General features: G+C 35.3%; 1 protein-coding gene across 1 annotated transcript; it reads left to right on the forward strand.

Moving 5' to 3' along the window:
* Positions 1-987: 987 nt before the first annotated feature.
* Positions 988-22,854, forward strand: LOC125669629 (putative neutral ceramidase C). The gene is made up of 19 exons (XM_056162696.1): positions 988-1,164; positions 4,936-5,085; positions 5,495-5,671; positions 7,028-7,155; positions 8,304-8,381; positions 8,511-8,631; positions 10,436-10,558; positions 10,805-10,891; positions 11,284-11,391; positions 12,836-12,917; positions 13,002-13,114; positions 13,639-13,733; positions 15,642-15,681; positions 16,095-16,193; positions 16,698-16,793; positions 17,874-18,017; positions 20,231-20,284; positions 20,419-20,504; positions 21,677-22,854. Exons 1-19 carry the CDS (start codon positions 1,033-1,035, stop codon positions 21,981-21,983), a joined length of 2,220 nt encoding a protein of 739 aa, XP_056018671.1. The 5' UTR covers positions 988-1,032; the 3' UTR covers positions 21,984-22,854.
* The last annotated feature ends 25 nt before the right edge of the window (positions 22,855-22,879 follow it).

Genomic DNA, 22,879 nt, shown 5'->3' on the forward strand with positions numbered 1-22,879 from the left:
TCCATTACTTTTAGCTTTTCCTCAAGAGTATCTAGTTTTTTCCGTATATTGTCTGAGACAGAAGTAAGATCTGAAAAATACTGGAACCATGTATCACCCTCAATACAGTTTTGATCATGTATCTTTTCATTTCGCAGCTGGTTTACCAGAAACCAATGCTCTTTAGGATTGTTAGACTCCAATTCATCAAGCTGGTTTAAAATGTTTTGTTTAAATTCTTTTCTCTTCAGTTTTCTAAGTTTTAAATATTGTTTATTAATTTTGAAAAAAGAACCTCACACTTTCGGATCTTTAGGGAAATGAGATAGAGTTAGTGCTTTGTTTTGAACAAGTTTTTTCATTTTTATTAGGTCTTGATCAAACCATTTCTTGTTTTGCATTTTAGACTTTATACATATTTTAAGCGGCTTTTTATAAGTATATAAGCGACTAATCACGTGATACCCGACATTTGAGGCGGTGAAAATGCAAAGCACAAATAAAAGAAATATGGTAAAATCGGATGTGCATGGGACTCCTGTAACCGTGCTCCACCCTGGGGACATTATTGTGGTTGAAAATAACAAATGTCAAAGCTACAGCGCGCTCAGAAAATTACAAATGTCAAAGCTACAAAGCGCTCAGAAAATTACAAAGGCCAACGAAGGGGAATACGACTTTTTCACCGGGATCAGATGGCGGACAAGGAAACCCCATCCCCATCCCCCAATATAACATGCTTATAAATACATTTACGTATGTATTTACTTTGCAATGAGGAATACTCTAAACTAAAATATATCTTGTAAATTGTATAAATTTGTATTACATTTATTCATATTCATAATTTCATCGTACTGTATGAAAGTAATTATAAGCATGTAAGCGGCAAACGATTCATTTCATTAGAAAATTGAATACTTTGTATCACAATATTATATACTATCTCAACTAGTGAACTAAGCATGATTTATTGATGGAATAGGCCACCATACATATCACATGATCAATGTAGACAGTAGCACGTGACTTGAGTGCATCACATGTTTGAAAATGGATGTTGCCTGGAGCTGTCGTGTTTTTCTCCTCCTGTCAATTTGTATGCTTTGCAATGGACAGGGCACTAATTACATTATCGGTGCCGGAATTGCAGACATCACGGGTCCGGCGGCAGAGGTTGACATGGTAATTATAACGGTTTAGCGAGGAATGAACTTGTTAACGATTTCAAACGATAGATTCGTAACGTAAGCCACACAAGTCTAAGTCATTATTTCAGTGATTTACAAACTGGTTCCAATAAATTGGGTGCAGACGTGTTCACATTTATTGGTAAAGACAACACCATTTCGCAATTACACATTATATTAAAAAGTGTTTGACACCTGTTCTCAATTTATCGTTAGGCCTACTCTTTCGGACTTTCCTCCAACTTGGAGGAAAGACCAATTTAGTAACTCAAGGAAAATGAAACACAAAATATGCAGATGAAAATATATCTATTCAAATATATAATACTAGCAACACTATAACAACAAATGTGAATTAAAGTATTTTATTCTTTACATATGTTACCCCCCCCCCCCGAAAAAAAAATTTAAAAATTGTTTACGTTACATCAAATTGAATTTTTTCTCTCACAAAGACTGAATGAAAAGTATACTTTGAAATTCAATATATATAAGAAAATATCAATTGTGTACAGAAAAAAAATATTTGGAAGTTATAAAACATCATCTTATATTTGATCTTTATTGAGCAAACATTTACGTAAACAGAAATACTGCATTCATTGACACTCTTTCTTTTTGTGAACTACTTTGGGATTTTTAGAGAAAGATAATGAACATTTTAATCTAGTTTATTTGAATAAAAAATGAATATTTGTGTAATGTTCATACTAGCTGCAGACCTGTAGCTCTCTGAAAAAATATTTTGACATAACAGAGAGCTACAGAGCCACCCCTTATAAAAACCTTCGATTTACGGCGCACAAAAAGCTGCGCACGGTTGAGGCCTTATATCGTTGTATTCTTGAGTTACTGTCTCATAAATTTAATATCGAAAAATTCTTAACATATTTTCCTACTATACTTGTGTCTAAACATACCTTCAAATATTCATTAAAGCCCCACACGACCTGAAAACTCCCAGCTTCAAATGATTTCGTTTGTTGACGTAGCCATGTTAGGTAGCCGGTCAATTCGAATCCTGGTTAATTTCCATAATGCACAATAACGTCTAGATGTGAACTAATATCCCCACAAATATTTTAGCTAAATATTTTAAATAATATATCATCCCAGTGCCTTTAAATAATAATTATTCAAATAGCTAAACTCACGGCAATGCGGCTTTCATTAGTCTGGTGCGGTCTCCATCCCTGCCACACGAGTGTTAAGGACTTTAGTAGCATTTTCATGAATCAAGAGCTTATTTTACCTTTAGAAAAACTTTATTTTTTTTAATTTCTATAAATTATTCGTATTGATAATAAATGAAGAGCGAATACATAACATATAACGAATTTTATGAATATATACTAACAACAACAGGGTACGAACTGACCCGGCTACCTAACATGGCTACGTCAACTAACGAAATCATTTGAAGCTGGGAGTTTTCAGGTCGTGTTGGGCTTTAATGAATATTTGAAGGTATGTTTAGACACTAGTAGGAAAATATGTTAAGAATTTTTCGATATTAAATTTATGAGACAGTAACTCAAGAATACAACGATATAAGGCCTCAACCGTGCACAGCTTTTTGTGCGCCGTAAATCGAAGGTTTTTATAAGGGGTGGCTCTGTAGCTCTCTGTTATGTCAAAATATTTTTTCAGAGAGCTACAGTTCTGCAGCTATGTTCATACATGTCCTCACAAGAGAAAGTACTTGATTTTTATATTGTCAATATTTATCATACATATTGTATATATACTCATGCTCATCATTATACATACATGTAATCACCTTGTACCTTATTGGAGAAGGCTTATATAGGCTGCAAGCCTGCTGCCTAATCCACTTATGTTTCATACATAATAAAATATTGTTTAAATTAAGTTAAGAGAAAGTACTTTGAACTAACCACAACACCGTTCTGATTAGAGTTCATAACAATACTACATCTGACATTTTTGAAAAGGATTTTCATGAAAAGAGAATTTCGTTTGTGTTGTTAACTGTCTTTTACCCTGTGTGTGTTGAAGTGTAGATAATTTTGATGACTTTACAGTGTGGAATCTGATTGCCAATCCATTATTCCTTTGATCATTAGTGACTTTTATTCTGATGATTAGATTTTGTTGCAGAACAACTTGATAATCCTAAACATCTGACAATTTGAAATCAAAATTCTTCCTAAGGGATGTATTTTTTGTTTACAATGTGTTGTATGGAGTGCAAGGATGAAATATTTTCACTCAGTGAAATTAGATTTTTATGCCTATAGAAGTTGATTATATAAAAGATTTGAAATAGCTAAATCAAGCTATTTCAAATAGCTTTATAAAGCTACATACAGTGCTCCTTCTATATATTAACCCCCCCCCCCCCCCCCCTTATAATGCCACCCCCGCTTATTGCCTGAAAATCCAAAAAAACAGATTTCTCCCCATGTTAACACCCCCATTATAATGCCAACCATGCACAATGCCATATATGCCACTGATTTTCACAAACAGATGGCCCAATTTTATAGGGTTTACCCTTGATGATAATTGCAATTACCTAACACCCATCAGTAATCACACCTGTACTTTGAGAGCAGTGCAGTGAAATGTGACAGGCTAGACAGGATATTTAGGTGGTCAGGTTAATTACTAATAATTGCCTAATTAAACTCAAGATTATCTAAATGTTTTTACAGAATGGAGCCCAAATAATTTTTCGGAATTGAATGTCTTTTGAATTTGTCCGTAATGGTGAATTCGTTATATTGCCACACGTACTTTATTGCCCAAATCTGTGTTGAACAAAAGTTGGCAATATATCAAGGTTTCACTGTAGCTTAACAATGCTGTATAGCTTAATAAAGATTGTGTTGGACCTGCATACTGTCATATAGCTTAATAAAGATTGGGTTGGACCTGCATACTGTCATTTAGCTTAATAAAGATTGGGTTGGACCTGCATACTGTCATATAGCTTAATAAAGATTGGGTTGGACCTGCATACTGTCATATAGCTTAATAAAGATTGTGTTGGACCTGCATACTGTCATATAGCTTAATAAAGATTGGGTTGGACCTGCATACTGTCATATAGCTTAATAAAGATTGGGTTGGACCTGCATACTGTCATATAGCTTAATAAAGATTGTGTTGGACCTGCATACTGTCATATAGCTTAATAAAGATTGGGTTGGACCTGCATACTGTCATATAGCTTAATAAAGATTGGGTTGGACCTACATACTGTCATATAGCTTAATAAAGATTGGGTTGGACCTGCATACTGTCATATAGCTTAATAAAGATTGGGTTGGACCTGCATACTGTCATATAGCTTAATAAAGATTGGGTTGGACCTGCATACTGTCATATAGCTTAATAAAGATTGTGTTGGACCTGCATACTGTCATATAGCTTAATAAAGATTTGGTTGGACCTGCATACTGTCATATAGCTTAATAAAGATTGTGTTGGACCTACATACTGTCATATAGCTTAATAAAGATTGGGTTGGACCTGCATACTGTCATATAGCTTAATAAAGATTGTGTTGGACCTACATACTGTCATATAGCTTAATAAAGATTGGGTTGGACCTGCATACTGTCTCTCATGTTTTAGGATTTTTTTAACTAGTAAATAAACTCATTATAGTTGTGTTGTTAATTTTGTGCTAAACATGAAAAGAGATGTTGAAATAAATGAATTCCTGTAATGACAAAATATTATGATCTGATTTGGTGAATAAAAACAAATGAATGCATTGGTTTGTTCTGTGGTGTAGATGGGATATGCAAACCCTGGACAGACTAGTAAAGGGGTTCACCTTCGTCAGTATAGCAGAGCTTTCATCATTGCTGATTCTGCCAACAAGACCAGGATTGTATTTGTCAACACAGATTCTTGTATGCAATCTCAAGGACTGAAACTAGAAGTTTGTATTTTTAAATAAATACAGTAAAACATGCTTATAGTGAACAATCTAATTCAAATTAGCTGTTTCTGAATGCGCATCTTCTTTTGAAACAAGCGTCAAGCGGCAGCTGATCAAAACAGCTTATTTTATTTAGATTGTATAGTGAAGTGCTGGGGACTAAGAATTTTGATTTGCTACAAATGCAATTATCTAAGAAATTGTTCTAAAACTTCAGGGAATGAAAATCTCTTTGCTGTAAGTGTGAATTCATTATGAGTGTGTTTGCTATAAACATGTCTTACTGTATTAGGAATTATGAGAAAATATTTATGTGGCAGCAAGGTTAACTTTTATTTGAAATTCTTCCACAAATATAAATATGTAATCATAAACTATCAGATATTTATGATAAATTTGTGTGTTTCAGATCATCAAGCGTCTTAAGAACAAGTATGGAGATTTGTACAATGAGAGGAATGTAGCCATCAGTGGCACCCATACACACTCAGGGCCCGGGGGGTTCCATCAATACCTCCTCTATGACATCACTTCCCTTGGATTTGTCAATGAAACTTTTCTGTCTCTGGCAGAAGGAATTGTTGCTGTAAGTATTTTAATGTACTAACATCTTAATATAAATGAGAGGCATTCAATACAAAGTGTTAGAGGCAACAAATTATTGATTAGTTATATGATTGATATAAACATATTGCTAGTAACAAATTCAAGGCAGTTAATATACAGTTCAACTTCAGTATCCCAAACATTGATATATTGAATACCATGGATATTCCGAAGTGATTGAAAGTCCCAGCTACATGTTATAATGTAATGTCTCAAAAGATTTTTATTAGCCCCATCAATTTTGAGATAACGAGGTTTGACTGTTTTTTGTGTGCATTGTATGGTCATATCTGCATGTACATTTACAGCTTATATGATACATAGTCCCAGGGCAAGGAGTGGTTTTTAATTTCACTGGTCAGTTAGGCTTTTGCATTAAAATTTGACTTGTCAAATGATGAATTCTTCTGGTTCATTTGACCATTATGGATAAAACTTACTAACCCAAACTTTGTTCACTCATTATTGTAACGTCCAGATTTTGTCTTTACCAAAAAGAGTTTTAACTGTATTGACAGTGGGTGTGGTATTATATTTTACATCTAAACATTAAAACTACTTCAAAAATGTGTATGATATAACATGTAGATTTTCAATGTTAGTCTCAGGCAATTGTAAAAAAAACTATATCTGAGTGATGGGAGTGTTAAATTTTACTGGTCCCAGGCCAGTCTGCCACTTTTTTTTCACTTGTGTGTTCTATACATATTTTGTTACTTGTATCCAGCACCATTATAAAAAGGATTATTATATACTTTCAATTTCATCTCTTCTGTTTTCTTTAAAAGTTTGCGGGCATATATCACACGATATATATGCCCGGAAACATTCCGGCCCGCAAACAATACGTCACAATCAATACCAAGCGAATTACTACGTCGTTAATTTTCAATTTTTTTCATGTTTTTCATCTTTTACTCAATTAAACCAATAAAGAAATTGTTAAAAATAAATCATTGTTAGTTTCTAAATGAAATTGAAAGTATATAATAAAAAGGTTATAGACTGTATGGGAAAATATGACAACCTTGTTTTTTGTCACGGACAGACCTCGCAAGCTCGGTCAATGTACGCGCCAAAAAACTAGGTCGTCATATTTTCCCATACAAAGTCTATAACCTATAATTATTGGATTCCTGCAAAATAATCTCCATAAATTTTGTATCTTCATTGATATCGACCCATAAAAAGATACTATGGTATTGAAAAGTCCAACATCTGTCAAAAAATATGTAGGCGCATTATCATATCAAATATTTCTGTGTGTTGGGCCTTCAGCATTTAAGTGGAGGATCTAACATTTTGCATTTGATTATTACTTTAATGTTAATTTTAGAGCATTGAAAAGGCCCACAACACTATGAGACCAGGAAACCTTTTCGTGAACACTGGCGAACTTTTAGAGAGCAACATAAACAGAAGTCCGACAGCGTACCTCAACAATCCTACTGAGGAGAGAGCTAGGTATGAAGTCTCATTCACAACTAAGTGAATCTAAAATTTGACCATTTCATATCAGGGCTGTCACAACTTTTAAAGCAAAACTTAACTTTTATCATTTCATAATACATGTATGAGGAGAGAGATATGTATAACTAAAATTTTATTGTTTCATATTAGGGCTGTTTCTGTCCTCAAAGTTAGACCAGATATCAGACCTATTCTGGATGACAAAAGGTCACCCATTTTTCCCAATTTTATGAACAAAATTTCACCAAATGCATTTATAAATTCAAAATATTTCATACAATGTAAACTGGGGTGAGGGCTGATTTTGTTATTTTTATACGCCTGTCATTAGACGGGACGTATTATGTTATGGCGCTGTCCGTCCGGCTGGCTGTCTGTCCCGGGTCATGTTTTCCAGACTTTTTTCCGTGACGGATGCATGTACAACTTTGAAATTTGTTCACAATATCTCCCTCAAGAATTGTAAGAGTGAGTTTGCATTTCAGCTGGATTGGTCCATCGTTGACCTACTTTAGGGCAATAAGTAGGTCAAACAGTTTTCCGGACTTTTTTCCGTTACAGATACAGATATTGCCCTGAAATTTACACATAAGCTTCCTTTAGAGAAATACAAATTCAATTTGCATTTCAGCTGGATTAGTCTGTCCATCCATGACCTACATTAGGACTAAAAGTAGGTCAAATAGTTTTCCTGGCTTTTTTTCATTATGGATACAGATATTGCCCTGAAATTTAGTTGGAGGCTTCCTCTTGGAGGAATACAAGTTCAGTATGCATTTTAGCAGGATTGGTTCATCCATGACCTACTTTTAAGCTAAAAATAGGTCAAACAGTTTTCCTGGCTTTTTTTCATTACGGATACAGATATTGCCCTGATATTTAGTCATAGGCTTCCTCTCAAAGGAATACAAGTTCAGTTTGCATTTCAATTGGATTTGTCCGTCCATTTTTTACATCGCCTTCGTGGCGGAGTGGTTAGAGCATCACGCTCAAAATCACACAGCCTTTCACTTCTGTCGGCGTGGGTTCGAATTCCGCTTGCGTTGGTAAGTGAGAAAGTTTCCCAGTTTACTTTCGGAAGGTCGGTGGTCTTTTCCCAGGTACATTGCAAAACAATACATCACTCTCCTCACTATTCACAGATACAAGTACAATGTAGACAAGAATATGACAGTTCTCAGAATGGTGGACGCTCAGAACAAAGGCATAGGAATGATCAAGTAAGTCTGCTGCAGCAATGTTAGAGGAATAAATGACAAAATGTGCTTAAAGTTTTCATTTTGATGCAGATTAGGATATTTTAATGGTTGGAGCTGTAATTAATGCTATGTTTAATTTCTAATGAACAGCTGGTTTGCTGTGCACTGTACCAGTATGAACAATACAAATCACCTGATCAGCAGTGATAACAAAGGGCTAGCAGCTCAGATGTTCGAGGCGGACATGAACAGTAATAAATTCCCCGGTAAAGTAAGTCCACAACTCAAGTTATGGGGATAAGATGTCATTATCAGCTCACCAGGACAAATATTAGAGAATTATACAGATGTCATTATTAGCTCACCAGGACAAATATTAGAGAATTATACAGATGTCATTATAAGCTCACCAGGACAAATATTAGAGAATTATACAGATCTCATTATTAGCTCACCAGAACTTGTGTCGTTCATCATGTGTTAACAATTGAACATTTTTAAATTCTTCTTGATAACTACTATTCCAATTCTTTTCAAATTTGGTATGAAGCATCTTTGGGACAAGGGGGACATAAATTGTAAATTTCAGCATCCCTGCACCTCTTGGGCCTTAGGGGTGGGGCCAAAATTGACCAATTTTCAAAAATCTTCTTCTCTACACCTGCATATCTTTAAGAAAAACTAATTGCATAGTGATGTAGAACAGGAAGGCCTCTACCAAAATTGTAACTTTCAGGATCCCCAGGGTTGAGGTTCTGATTCCAGGTTGGGGCCAAACTTGGTATATATAGTGTATATGTGCAAATTATATAATAAATGGTATCTGCTTTAATGCTACCTGTATTGATACTAAACTGAAACTAAATGGATAATTAGAAGGAGTTGGGAGTCCTTTACCAAGATTGTAAATTTCATGATCCTCTGGGGTAAGGGCTTGGTTTCAGGGTGGTGCTAAAATTATTTTTATGATTTGAAGGACTTCTTTAAGTTTGCTGATATCATATAAAATTTAAATGCATATTTAGGAATAGCAGAAAAGGATGTACAAAAAAATGGTGAATTTCACAACCCCAGGGTTTTGACTCTAGGATGGGTACAAATTAGTCATATCGTTTAATGTTAATATATACATGTATATTATGTAAAGCCTTTCATCAGTGTATGCACTTTTTAGGGCATTGAAGTTTAAGAACACATCTTGTTTTATACTGTTGGTGAATATTAGAATTTAGCTTAGATATTCAGAAATTGGAAATTTTTTCTAGATTTCATAGCCTTTGGGAGTTTTACTTTTCACTAGTACTCAGGTGACCAATAAGACCTGTGGACCTCTTGTTTCCCATGCTATTCAATTATTCACCCTCACCCACCCCCCAGATTTTGTGGAAATGTTGTATACTACCATGTAAATTTGTGCAGTTAGTATTTTCAAATTGATTCATTTAAATTTGATGATTTTATTTTTTTTTCGAGTGATGTTTCTCTACATTCTGTCGTTATTATCTTACTTTTACATAAGTGGTTGTATACTTACACTGATAATAATTGCTAATAAGTCATGACCTTGTGGCATTTCTTGACTACACCTCAAGGTCAATGAACAATGTAACAATGTAAAGGTTGTTGGGGTGGAGAAACACATATCATATTTTACGCATAACCATGTATTTGAAGATTTCTAGACAGTCGTACTTGATGCAGAGGTTTCGTATGCCTTAATAGATGAATCCAAGTTTGTTTCCAAGTTCATTTAGACAATAATAAGGTCTCTTGGAGAGAAGGTATTCAACTTTGATGCTGTATCTTAGTTAAATTGAAATAATAGAATTAGTAACTGTAAGTTTCATTGTGACCTTTAGCCATAACATCAACCTCACACAAGGTTATTTGTTATTGCGTTTTCTTCTGACGTTATTTCTTTCAGACTTGTACTGTATTGCTCAGTTTGCATTTTCTCCTTTTTGTGAGGTGAAATGTGTAATCAATGACTTATGTTTTTAATCATTGTTAATAATGACTATTTACAAATTTCAACCCATCTGATAATTTTTTTTGTCTTCTGACAATTTACACAGGGAGAATTTGTAGCAGCCTTTGCTCAGAGTAATGAAGGTGATGTGTCTCCAAATACTAAAGGGCCGCACTGTATGGACACGGGCAAGCCGTGCGACGTCCCCACCAGCACCTGTAATGGAAGGGCAAGTAGAATGAAAGAGGAGTGGATTGAGAATAGTCGAATAAAGATTACAGTCTTTGATCCTCTCCATTAGATCACTTTATGTAAGCCTTGTGTAAAGTGGTCTAAGTGGACAGACCAGAGGGTTTAATTTGATTGGACTGTATCAGAAAATGGTGCAGTTGCACAACTTTACAATAGCTAGTGCAGATTGAATCACAATTTTTTTTATTGATAGCTGGGTAACATAATGTGATTGTGTTTACAGAATGAACTTTGTGTATCACCTGGTCCAGGGAAAGACATGTTTGACAGCACCAAAATTATTGCCACTAATCAGTACAAGAAAGCTAAGGTAGATATAATTAATCCAAAGTTAATGACAGGGAAAATGTAGATCCTCTTCCATCACAGATTTATGTATTACAAATGCTTTCTGTTGTATAAGATATGCATGAAGTTTATTTTTTTTTCTTATGTACGATTGTAAGTGTATTTTTCCTCACAATTCTATGATCATAAGTGTATTTTTTCCCCACATGATTTTACGATTGTAAGTGTAGTTTTATTTTGCACAATTCTATGATCATAAGTGAGTTTTTTTGGCAAGATTCTACGATCAAAAGTGAATTTTTTTTAGGAGTCTACAATAGCGTATTTTTTGTTACGATTCCATGATCATAAGTGGGTTTTTTTTGTTTTTTTTAACAATTCTACAATTGTAAGTGTATTTTACCCATTATACAGATACTATATAATGATCCAGCAGCCATGAAGTTAGAAGGCCCTGTGGACTTTAGGCATTCATACGTAGACATGTCAAATGTCATGGTGCAAATTAACCAGACAACACAGGTCAGTCAACATTAAAAACTCAATCTGATGTTTAAATGTATTGTATGTCAAAATATACAGTAATAGATTGAAATCCACCATAAATGTTTCTGCTTTGTGATTCGTCAATTGAGATCATAGGTAGGTAATTTATTTCCTGTTTTTAGAAATGAACAAAAGATAGAATACATTACTGTCAATGATGTTAGTGAATAGTCAATTATTTTCTTTGGAATAATTGATGTTCGATGATATTCAAGAAAAAAAAAATATGGTAAAAGAGAGATTACTCTACATTGGAAATTGAAAGTCTTTCTGTATCAAGTCCAGATTTTTATTTTTGTCAATCTGCCAAATCCATGACAGCACCATCAACCCAGGAATATCAAAATTCTCACCAGGTTTTTCAATAGAGAATTTTCAAATGAAAAAGAAAATCATGTTGGTGAAAAGGTAGTATACGTTCTCCTTGCCTGTGCTATTGTCTCAATGTTGAGGAATCGTCTTACGTCTGAGACTGTAGATTGATAGAATCCTTCATTTGTACGAGTGTGGGATAGGGAAATTCCACCGAGGGGACAAGATTCACAGTCTGGGACGAGGCTTTGTTCCAGAGGTGGAATTTCCCTATCCCTCACAAATAAATGAAGGATTATTTTCCTCACATTTTATCCACAGTTAATGCATAAATTCAGGAGCTTTGAGAACATTCACAATTATCATAATCCTCATCTAAACTTCAGTGCAAAAAGTAATTAGACAGGCAGAAAGAGCATACCTGAAAATAGTGTACACACAATGTGGAAACAACAAACCAAAGGTTGTCCACCAGAAAGCTATATGAAATTAAAATTTAAAGAAACAATACAAAATATTTTACTTCAACGTGTAACGTAAATCGTAGAAAATACATGACGTCACAATCAAATGATGTCGCAGCAGTGTGAGACAGAAAAATCTCACATGGCTGTCTCACATGGGTAAAGTTAATCTCACACTGGTTATAGTTTTTATTAAAAAGATAGTTATTTTTACCATAAGTTATGTGAAAAATAATTATATTTTTTGATAAAAACTGTAAATTTAACTGATTATATACGTAAGTTTATGATTGTATGTTGAACATTCAGTACACTCTGAAAATGTTCAGAACTTGTCAATCATGTCAAAATAATCCCAGAATGTAGTAAAAATGCAAAAATATTGATTTCCGGATTTGACTTTACCTCTAATCTTTCGAAGTTTTATCAAGGTTGCATTATTGAGGGTAACATATATTTGACTATTCGACGAATACTGCAAGTAATGAAACAAATGATAAAATAGTTCAATTTGACATCTGGTAATTCTGTATGTGTAGCCTATCGATGTTGATCTCTTATACAATACCTGTACAGGTTTTTGACATCCCTAATTCTGCATGTGTGACCTATCGATGTTGATCTCTTATACAATACCTGTACAGGTGAAGACCTGTAAGCCTGCGATGGGTTACAGTTTTGCTGCCGGGACTACTGATGGACCAGGAGCCTTTAACTTCACTCAAGGTACACAATAGTGCTAATAGCTTTGTGCTTCTTGAGAAAGAAGGAGAAAACAACGAAGTGAAGTATTTCTTGATATATTTAAAGGTGCCACAACGGGGAATCCATTCTGGGATTTTATTCGAGATTTTCTGAAGGAGCCGTCAGCGGAACAGTCAGCCTGTCAGCATCCTAAGCCCATCTTACTGGACACAGGAGAGGTAATGTTCATATAGTGTTGTCATTTAGTTCTTACTGGACACAGGAGAGGTGATATAATGTTATCATTTAGTTTTGTGGGTGAAATTTTCATATGTAGATATTAAGTGCTACATATGAACAATAAGCTGTTTTTAGGATATTCCTCATAACTCATGCAGTACACTTTTTTATTTTGATTGGGGATATGGGTGGGAAATATAATGAACAAATTGAAAATGAAAAGTGTGACAGATATAGATGAAATGGAAAAATGATGTATGTTCACTATAACTGTTTTACTGTATAATGAAGTTTGGTTATAATGAACTGTTTTTTGCTGGCCCTGGAGGTTCATTATAACCTTGTTTTACTGTATAATGAAGTTTGGTTACAATGAACTGTTTTTCGCTGGCCCTGGAGGTTCACTATAACTGTGTTTTACTGTATAATGAAGTTTGGTTACAATGAACTGTTTTTTGCTGGCCCTGGAGGTTCACTATAACCATGTTTTACTGTAATTCTGATTTTAACCCCTTCATTTTAGATAAGTGTTCCCTATGCCTGGTCCCCATCTATTGTGGATCTACAGATCTTCAGAATAGGACAGCTCGCCATCATCTCTGTACCAGCAGAGTTCAGGTCAGTCAAATCTCTGTACCAGCAGAGTTCAGATCAATCAAATCTATGCACCAGCAGAGTTCAGGTCAATCAAATCTATGCACCAGCAGAGTTCAGGTCAGTCAAATCCCTGCACCAGCAGAGCTCAGGTCAGTCAAATCTCTGTACCAGCAGAATTCAAGTCAGTCAAATCTTTTTAAAGTTGGGAGAATTCATCCATCATTGTAAAGAAATTCTAAGTCTGCATTTTCCACTTATTTGAAAGATTTGAAACGAGTATATTGTTGAAAAATGGTACATTTTATTGATGTTCATTCAGTGTTAGACAATTTCATTTTTACAATTGATCCATCAAATTTTGAAATAAGATGTTTTTTCACTTCACATGTCCACAGAATTCCTTTCAGATTATTTCTGCAGCAATATTAATTACCTCTATAACATGAATTAAGAGATGAACCATAATTCTGTTGATATCTTGTGAAAGAGCATCCCACTATGTAGGTGTTAGTTAGACAGCGTTGGGAATATCTAATACCCCAGAGGGGATTTCCTTTTTAAAGGTCACATGATTATATCGGTCACGAGACCAGATATTTGTTCATTCTGAAGTTCCTGCAAGTGCAAGATGCCAAAACATTGAAATCTAAAGTAATTAAGAGGAATAGGCATTGTAAGATTTTCTAGAAAAATGTTGAGATGTCATAAAATTCATAGTGACCAAAAGTATTGAACATCATCATATTTGTTGGTAGTTTTTGCAAACAATGATCAATGATAGCAGACAACATGTCGTATCTTTCACCAGCGAGTTTCATAAAGATATGTTTCCTTTTCCTGTTTTCACACAAAATATCAGCAAACAATCCTGATCTTACAGTTGTACCAAGTCACATGATTGACCTTTATTCTTGAACTGGCGTCGGTGGCCAAGTGGTTAGGCCGTCAGACTCTCGACTGAAAGGTCGTGGGTTCAAGTCCTGGCCGCGGCAGGGCTGACGTTGTGTCCTTGGGAAAGGCACTTTACATGAATTTCCTCACTCCACCCAAGTGTAAAAGGGGTACCTGGCTATAGACAGTGAAAGATATTGTTAGAATGTTAGTGCTCTAGCGCTTGTAATGGCAGCTTGCACTGTATGCTTCCAAGGAGGCTGAGAAAGTTCTAGATTGATATAAGGTCTGCCGGGGTAATAATGTACATTGATTATTGTAAAGCGCTTTGAGCAGCATACGCTGGAAAAGGCGCTATATAAAACCAATCATTATTATTATTATTAACTACTATACATTCCTTATTTTATGCCAGTACTTTATATCGCGAAATGACTTGTACACGTCAAATCGAGAACATAAATTCACGAGTGGTCTGTTGATCAAGAGCTTTTACATGTATTTTAGCAATCTAAAATAAAAGCGAATAATTCTATTTGGTGAGGGGATGCTTTTCACAAAATTACGCGATAATAAATTCCTCGGGTATAATTAAGAATTTACAGTACTAGTGCATTGTAGGGGTGGTTTCAAGGTCACATTACAGTGCCAAAGTTCCTATTGTGCATATTAAATTAAAATCCAGAGAAGTATATATCAAAGTAATTGTAAAATAACAAACAATTTTACAAGCTTATGATTTAGGAGTAGATAACCAGAAAATATTTTGACTTTTTACCTGCGATGCAGCTATAAACGTCTATGTCGTGACATACTAGTTATTAAAAGTGTAAAGTAGACTAACTTAATGGGAAATTTATCCAAGCTATGTCAGTACTATGTCAGAAACCTTAACCCTGTTTTGACTTTTTTCAGTATTATGTCAGAAACCTTAACCCCGTTTTGACTTTTTTCAGTACTATGTCAGAAACCTTAACCCCGTTTTGACTTTTTTCAGTACTATGTCAGAAACCTTAACCCCGTTTTGACTTTTTTCAGTACTATGTCGGGGCGAAGAACACGAGACAGCGTAACAGCAGTAAGTCACATTCTGAACATTATCGTAGTTCCACCTTCCTGTGATGTCGTAAGATAAGAAACACATTATAATTCATTAAAGCTGCTCAAGAAAGGTGTAACAATTCATTGAAGCTGCACTAGAAAGGTGTTATAATTCATTAAAGCTGCACTAGAAAGGTGTTATAATTCATTAAAGCTGCACTAGAAAGGTGTTATAATTCATTAAAGCTGCACTAGAAAGGTGTTACAATTCATTGAAGCTGCACTAGAAAGGTGTTATAATTCATTGAAGCTGCACTAGAAAGGTGTTATAATTCATTAAAGCTGCACTAGAAAGGTGTTACAATTCATTTCAAGCAATAAAACATCTGTATTTCCTATCAAGAATGATGTATAACTACATGTACGGAGGTTTAACTTTGTATGTGACAGACACTGAAGGCTGCTGGTCTCCCTGGCGACACGTTGTCTGTGATTGCAGGACTGACCAATGATTACGCAGATTACGTAACTACCTATGAAGAATACCAGGTATGTGCATGACATTAGATTTAATCAAGGAAATAAATTTCATTTCTAAAAATACATGAGGGCATGAACTGAAGTGCTTTATGCCAGCAGACTTCATGAAGCATGTTGTAGTTCATCCCCCTGATGTATTTTCAAAAATGAATGGTTTTTTTCATATTTACATTTTACTTTCATTTCTGTTGGAATATTCCTAGTGGTTAAGATAGTCATACTATTTTTATCAAGATTCATATGCACATCGTCCACATTCATGAGGAAATGACTTTCATTTCAATTGTTAAAGATATCGAAGATAAAATCATTGGAAAGGTAAATTTTGACCAAGTGGGAGGAGAAAAATCAATTCTACCATCACTGAATAAATTCATGCTTAATATTGACGATATTCATTTTCCTGTCAAATTGACACATTCACTGAAATTAATTTCACTTGTAATAAATGATTTGTTTCAAATTATAAAAAGAATTAGATATTTAATGTTGTAAGATTTTTGTTGATTACAGATTCAGAGGTACGAAGGTGCCTCCACCATCTACGGACCTTACACTCTGCAAGCCTATATACAAGAATTCAACAAACTAGCCAGTGCCTTAGCTAAGGTAGTGAATTCTTGAAATGTCTAGAAACTAGAAATGTATAGGATTAGAGATTCTCATTCTAGTCTTATTATACCCCCCGCAACAAGTTGTGGGGGGGGGGGGGGGGGTATACTGGAATCAGGTTGTCCGTCTGTCTGTCTGTCCGTCTGTAGACGCAATGGTTTCTGGGCTCTAAAGCATTATCCTTTCCACCTAGAGTCCCCATATCATACATATGGACTACCCATGGGATGAAGATGTTCCCTATCGATTTTGGGGTCAAAGGTCAAGCACACTGGACATCGAAGTAGCAATATGGTTTCCGGGCTGTAAAGCGTTATCCTTTCCACCTACAGTCACCATATCATACATATGGACTACCCATGGGATGAAGATGTTCCCTATCGATTTTGGGGTCCAAAGGTCAAGCGCACTGGACATCGAAGTAACAATATGGTTTCCGGGCTCTAAAGCGTTATCCTTTCCACCTACAGTCACCATATCATACATATGGACTACCCATGGGATGAAGATGTTCCCTATCGATTTTGGGGTCAAAAGGTCAAAGGTCACGTGCACTGGACATCGAAGTAGCAATATGGTTTCCATTTAAATTCTTTAACGGCTTTTTTCATCGCATGGAGATGCTGTGTTCCTAGATAATCCATTTCTCCCTACAAACGAGAATACCCAAGGTTTGTCATGCCATTTGTTTTTTACACTCAGAAAAGAAGTAGTTTATACCTATTACCAACATCCTTTGGGAGATTGGGGTAAGCGGGGGGTATTCTTAGTGAGCATTGCTCACAGTACCTCTTGTTCATATATGTTGTTCAGTCTATTTCCAAGTAAAATGGAGAATCTTTTTGCAATGTTGAGAATACACATGTGTACTTTTAAAAAGAAAGATGCAAGATGGACTATGATATTTTCTTTAAGTAGGTGGGTACTTCTAAGACTGCTGAACCCAAAAGATTTGATTTTCAAAGTATCAATCCAAATAATGATCATCAGACCCAGTGTTGTTAATATAAATCTCTGTTAATTCTACTGGAGATTTTTGTTGTAGTAATGGTTTTTTTTTTTTGCTGGTTTATACAGGGTACCCCAGCCCCACCAGGACCCACTCCCCCAAATCTGCTGGACAAACAGCTGGCCTTCCTCCCTCCGGTAGTGTTCGACCATGCACCTTTTGGGAAAAGTTTTGGTGATGTAGTCACTGATGCTAATCCTCAATACAAACAGGTAGGGTGGAATACTGCACAGGTATTTATTTCCGTAGAGTCATCATTTTTGCGGATTATCATATTTGGTTTGGTCTGTGGGTATGAAATTCCACTGTGTTGCATGTCGCTGACATGAAATTAGCTTACATACTTTTAGTCTGTTGGTATAGAATTACACAGATTTTATGTGACCATGGACAAAGCGGAAATAAATACTGCGCATAAACGTGTACGTTTACTGTACTTTAATATCAAAAGATGCAATGTTTTATTTCCACTTTCATTTAAGGATTCAGGGATATATTTACTTTGTAATGTCCTCAGAATCATCATGATATCCAGCCATCAATATGATATATACCACATTTATTGTATTCTGTTATGGAGAGAAAACTACAAAATATTTGCACTTTTTAGCTCACCTGAGCCGAAGGCTCAAGTGAGCTTTTCTGATCACATTTTGTCCGGCGTCCGTCCGTCTGTCTGTCTGTCCGTCTGTTTGTCTGTAAACTTTTCACATTTTCATCTTCTTCTCATGAACCACTGGGCCAATTTCAACCAAACATGGCCAAAAGCATCCTTGGGTGAAGGGCTTTCAAGTTTGTTCAAATGAAGGGCCATGTCAATTTTAAAGGGGAGATAATCACAAAAATGCAAAAATAGGGTGGGGTCATTTAAAAATCTTCTTCTCAAGAACCACTGGGCCAGAAGAGCTGAAATTTACCTGAAAGCTTCCTGACATATTGCAGATTCAAGTTTGTTCAAATCATGGCCCCCGTTGGTAGGATGGGGCCACAAGGGGGGATCAAAGTTTTACATACAAATATATAGGAAAAATCTTTTTCTCAAGAACCACTAAGCCAGAAAAGCTGAGATTTACATGAAAGCTTCCTGACATAATGCAGATTCAAGTTTGTTCAAATCATGGGCTCCGGGGGTTGGATGGGGCCACAATAGGGAATCAAAGTTTTACATACAAATATATAGGAAAAATCTTTTTCTCAATAACCACCGAGTCAGAAAAGCTGATATTTACAAGAAAACTTTCTGACATAGTGCAGATTCAAGTTTGTTCAAATCATGGCCCCCGGGGGGTAGGATGGGGCCACAAGTGGGGGGGGGGGTGTCAAAGTTTTACATACAAATATAGGAAAAAGCTTTAAAAATCTTCTTCTCAAGAACCATTGGGCCAAAGAAGTTGACATTTACATGAAAGCTTTCTGACATAGTGTAGATTCAAGTTTGCAAAGGGTAGTTTGGGCCATAATAGGGACCAAGGTTTTACATGCAAATATATATGGAAAATCTTCAGATATGGGCCAAGGTGACTCGGGTGAGCGATGTGGCCCATGGGCCTCTTGTTTATACGCCCGTCATTTGAAGAACAGTATTATGTTATAGGCTCTGCCGTTGGTCCACCCATCTGTTCGTCTGTTAGCTTTCTCATGTCTGAATCTTTCACACCTAGGACTATCAAACCGTGTCAGTGATTCATTATAGGGAGAAAGGTGTATCAAAGCCCAGAATTAGGTCACTATGGCCTCATTTTAGAATTGCAGATGAGTGTCACAGCTTGTGACTGAGTATGTAAACATAGAACTGTATCCTGTACATGTAGTTCCAGACAGGCAGATCATGTACACTAGTGGTGCGCTTGATTTTCTCATCTTGTTTGTAAAAACTATTATACCCATTTGTGTATGTAAAAGCCATTATTTTCGTTTGTGTATGTAAAAGCCATTATTCTCGTTTGTGTATGTAAAAGCCATTATTCTCGTTTGTGTATGTAAAAGCTATTATACATTATTTGGGTTCCAGGTAGCTGGCATGCCCTTTTGTTCTACTGTCAAAAGCCATTATGTCTATGTAGTAATAGAAACTACAACTGTATACGTGTAGTTCAAGTAATTCTGGATTAACAGTATCAAACCACAGCAGAACTGTAAAGGACAAATACCGCAAACAGATGAACTGAACTGTGACTGAGCAGAACTGTATAGGACAAATACCGCAAACAGATGAACTGAACTGTGACTGAACAGAACTGTATAGGACAAATACCGCAAACAGATGAACTGAACTGTGACTGAGCAGAACTGTATAGGACAAATACTGCGAACAGATGAACTGAACTGTGACTGAGCAGAACTGCATAGGACAAATAACGCAAACAGATGAACTGAACAGCGACTGATTTCATTGACGTATGTAATGTGCTTTTGTTCATTTTAGGGCGATTCTGTGAAAGTGACATTTATTGGAGCCAATCCCAGAAACGATGTGAAGGTATGTGAATCCGTGTGAAGGTATGTGAATCCGTGTGAATGTAAATGAATCCATACAGTCTTATAGGGTTTGTACTTCAGAGGAATTTCAAAACAGTCATTCCATTCTTATTGTTTGTGTGTTCTGTTTTATAGTTGGAGGGTACATTTTTAACTGTGGAAATGCAGCAGCCGGACCAGAACTGGAGAGTTGTCTACACAGACAGTCAGTGGGAAACAAAGTAAGGAAATCCCCTGTAGTCATAAAATATCTTGTTCTTCTTAGGATCCAACTTTGCAACATGAAGCTGTTGGCAAACATTTTGCAACATGTTTTCACTATAAGCTACTGGCAAACATTTTGCAACATGTTTTCACTATAAGCTGTTGGCAAACATTTTGCAACATGTTTTCACTATAAGCTACTGGCAAACATTTTGCAACATGTTTTCACTATAAGCTGTTGGCAAACATTTTGCAACATGCTTTCACTATAAGCTGTTGGCAAACATTTTGCAACATGTTTTCACTATAAGCTCTGACGATAAAAGACGATAATGATATTAAACAATTTAAAGTTAATAAGATAATATAAACAGAGGACATGTTTAATAATAATAATAATAGCCTTTATTATCAAGGATAACGCAAATTAGCATATAGCTAGTTTCCATTGTGGTCCTGCATTAAAACATATACACAAACATAAAATTAACATCTAAAATTAGTATCTAAACATGAATACAATATAAAAGGAAAAGGGGAAAAAATATAGCATAAGACACACCTAATTAGTGATGAAATTATTATCTAAATAGGAATACATGACATAAAAGGAAAGAAGAAAAAATAGCATAAGACACACGCACACACAGTGCCATATCACAACTACATTTGGCACACCTGAACAAAAGAGAGGAAAACACGATGTTTAAGTGCTACTTCTATGAAAATATTCCATCAAATACACAGATTTCAAAATGCCAACCGAACCAGAGCTTCGAACATTTTGAGACAGTTTGTTCCAAAGGAATGCAGAAGAGTAGCTGTATGAACATTTAAAATTTTCAGTTTTAGCTCTTGGAAAATATAATGAATTAGACATATAATCATTCGACCTGGTTTTGCGGCAACTCGCATCTCTTGTACATTTAAACACGTTTAGGTAATTTGGCATTTGATTATTTAAAACTTTGAACAGAAAGACAACCTTTCTAAACATAAAATAATCCTTAATTGGCATCCAGTTCAATCAAGAAAATAAAAAGCCAGTAGAGCTCCTTTACTTTTTAAGTAATGGAGTATTGTCATAGAAAATGACACCTTTACACTTGACATGTATGCGTAAATCTATTAATGGAATTTGAATTTTCTGGTGTGTAATGATGTCATTAATGCTGTGCTTCGTCATCAGGTTTGAATGGAAGCACACAAGTCTGTTGCTGGGAGAATCCGAGGTGACCATTACCTGGGACATTCCTCAAACTCAAGCCCCAGGCACGTACAGAATCCAGTATTTTGGAGATTCAAAGAGTTTGGACCAGAAAATATCCAAGTTCACAGGGAAATCAACAGAGTTCAAGGTCATGACCCCCAAAGAATACCGAAAACATAAGCATGAAATGCCGAAGAAAATGAACGCAGTACTAAGGAAAAACTTGTATTCTCTGTACAAACAGAAATATAGTAAAAATATGTTTATTGTGAACAAGAAGCACTAAGTAGCTCTACTGTTCGGAGAGCTTTGTTGGATTTCGACCACAGTGCTTTATTATTTCAATGAAATAAGGTAAAATCTTTGATTCAAGAAATCAACAACTAATTTAAACTGACTATGCTGTATTTTGGTTAATACAACATTTGATACTATGAATTCAGTGTTACATGTATTAAGAGGATTCCTGTGTCATGATTGACAGATGTATTTATAAAATGTCTCAGATGACTCTAGTCGTATACTTCATGGATGACTAAGTCGTTTAAAATGTCTCAGATGCCTCTAAGTTGTATAGAATTGTTCCGATGTCTCTGTCTTTAATTCTGCAGTGCATGAAGCTCCCTGTATTTTTCATGCAAGAGATGGAAATGAGACTAACAGTCACATTAAATGCTAATTAATACAGTTGTCATGCTATTTATTTATTTTTTGTTTCCTTATCATGATTAAGATCAAGAAATCCTTTGCAATTGTTTAGAAATCCATTATTGAATTTTTTATGTCCTCGAAAATAATTAGGGATTCCTTCTTGTAAGATTCATCCAGTAGCTATATATCTAAGAAATATTTAGCTTTAGATTAGATGTTTGTTTGTAAAAAAGCTTAAACATGCCTAGGATCAGTATTAAAGATATGATTGATCATTGTCTCAAGAATCATTGATATTAAAAACTAACATTTGATATATACATGTATGACACCATGTGCCAAATAATGGGTTCTTACTCATGTACGTCAGGGATATTTTGTTGCCCCGGTAATTTATTTCTGTGATTCCGTAGGATTCTTTGCAAAACCTCCAACTTTCTTGTTTATGAAAAAAAAATTCATACTTTTATAGAATGCCACAATGCTTAATAAATTACTCTTGGGAAGTTTTGTGTTTTTGTTGTAATTATT

This window comes from Ostrea edulis, chromosome 4 (assembly GCF_947568905.1).
Source record: "Ostrea edulis chromosome 4, xbOstEdul1.1, whole genome shotgun sequence".
Lineage (NCBI taxonomy): Eukaryota > Metazoa > Mollusca > Bivalvia > Ostreida > Ostreidae > Ostrea > Ostrea edulis.

Coding starts and splice junctions, on each gene's coding strand:
- LOC125669629 (XM_056162696.1), top strand. CDS start 1,033: ATGGATGTTGCCTGGAGCTGTCGTGTTTTTCTCCTCCTGTCAATTTGT. Junction 7,156..8,303: donor CCTACTGAGGAGAGAGCTAG/GTATGAAGTCTC, acceptor CACTATTCACAG/ATACAAGTACAATGTAGACA. Junction 11,392..12,835: donor AAATTAACCAGACAACACAG/GTCAGTCAACAT, acceptor ATACCTGTACAG/GTGAAGACCTGTAAGCCTGC.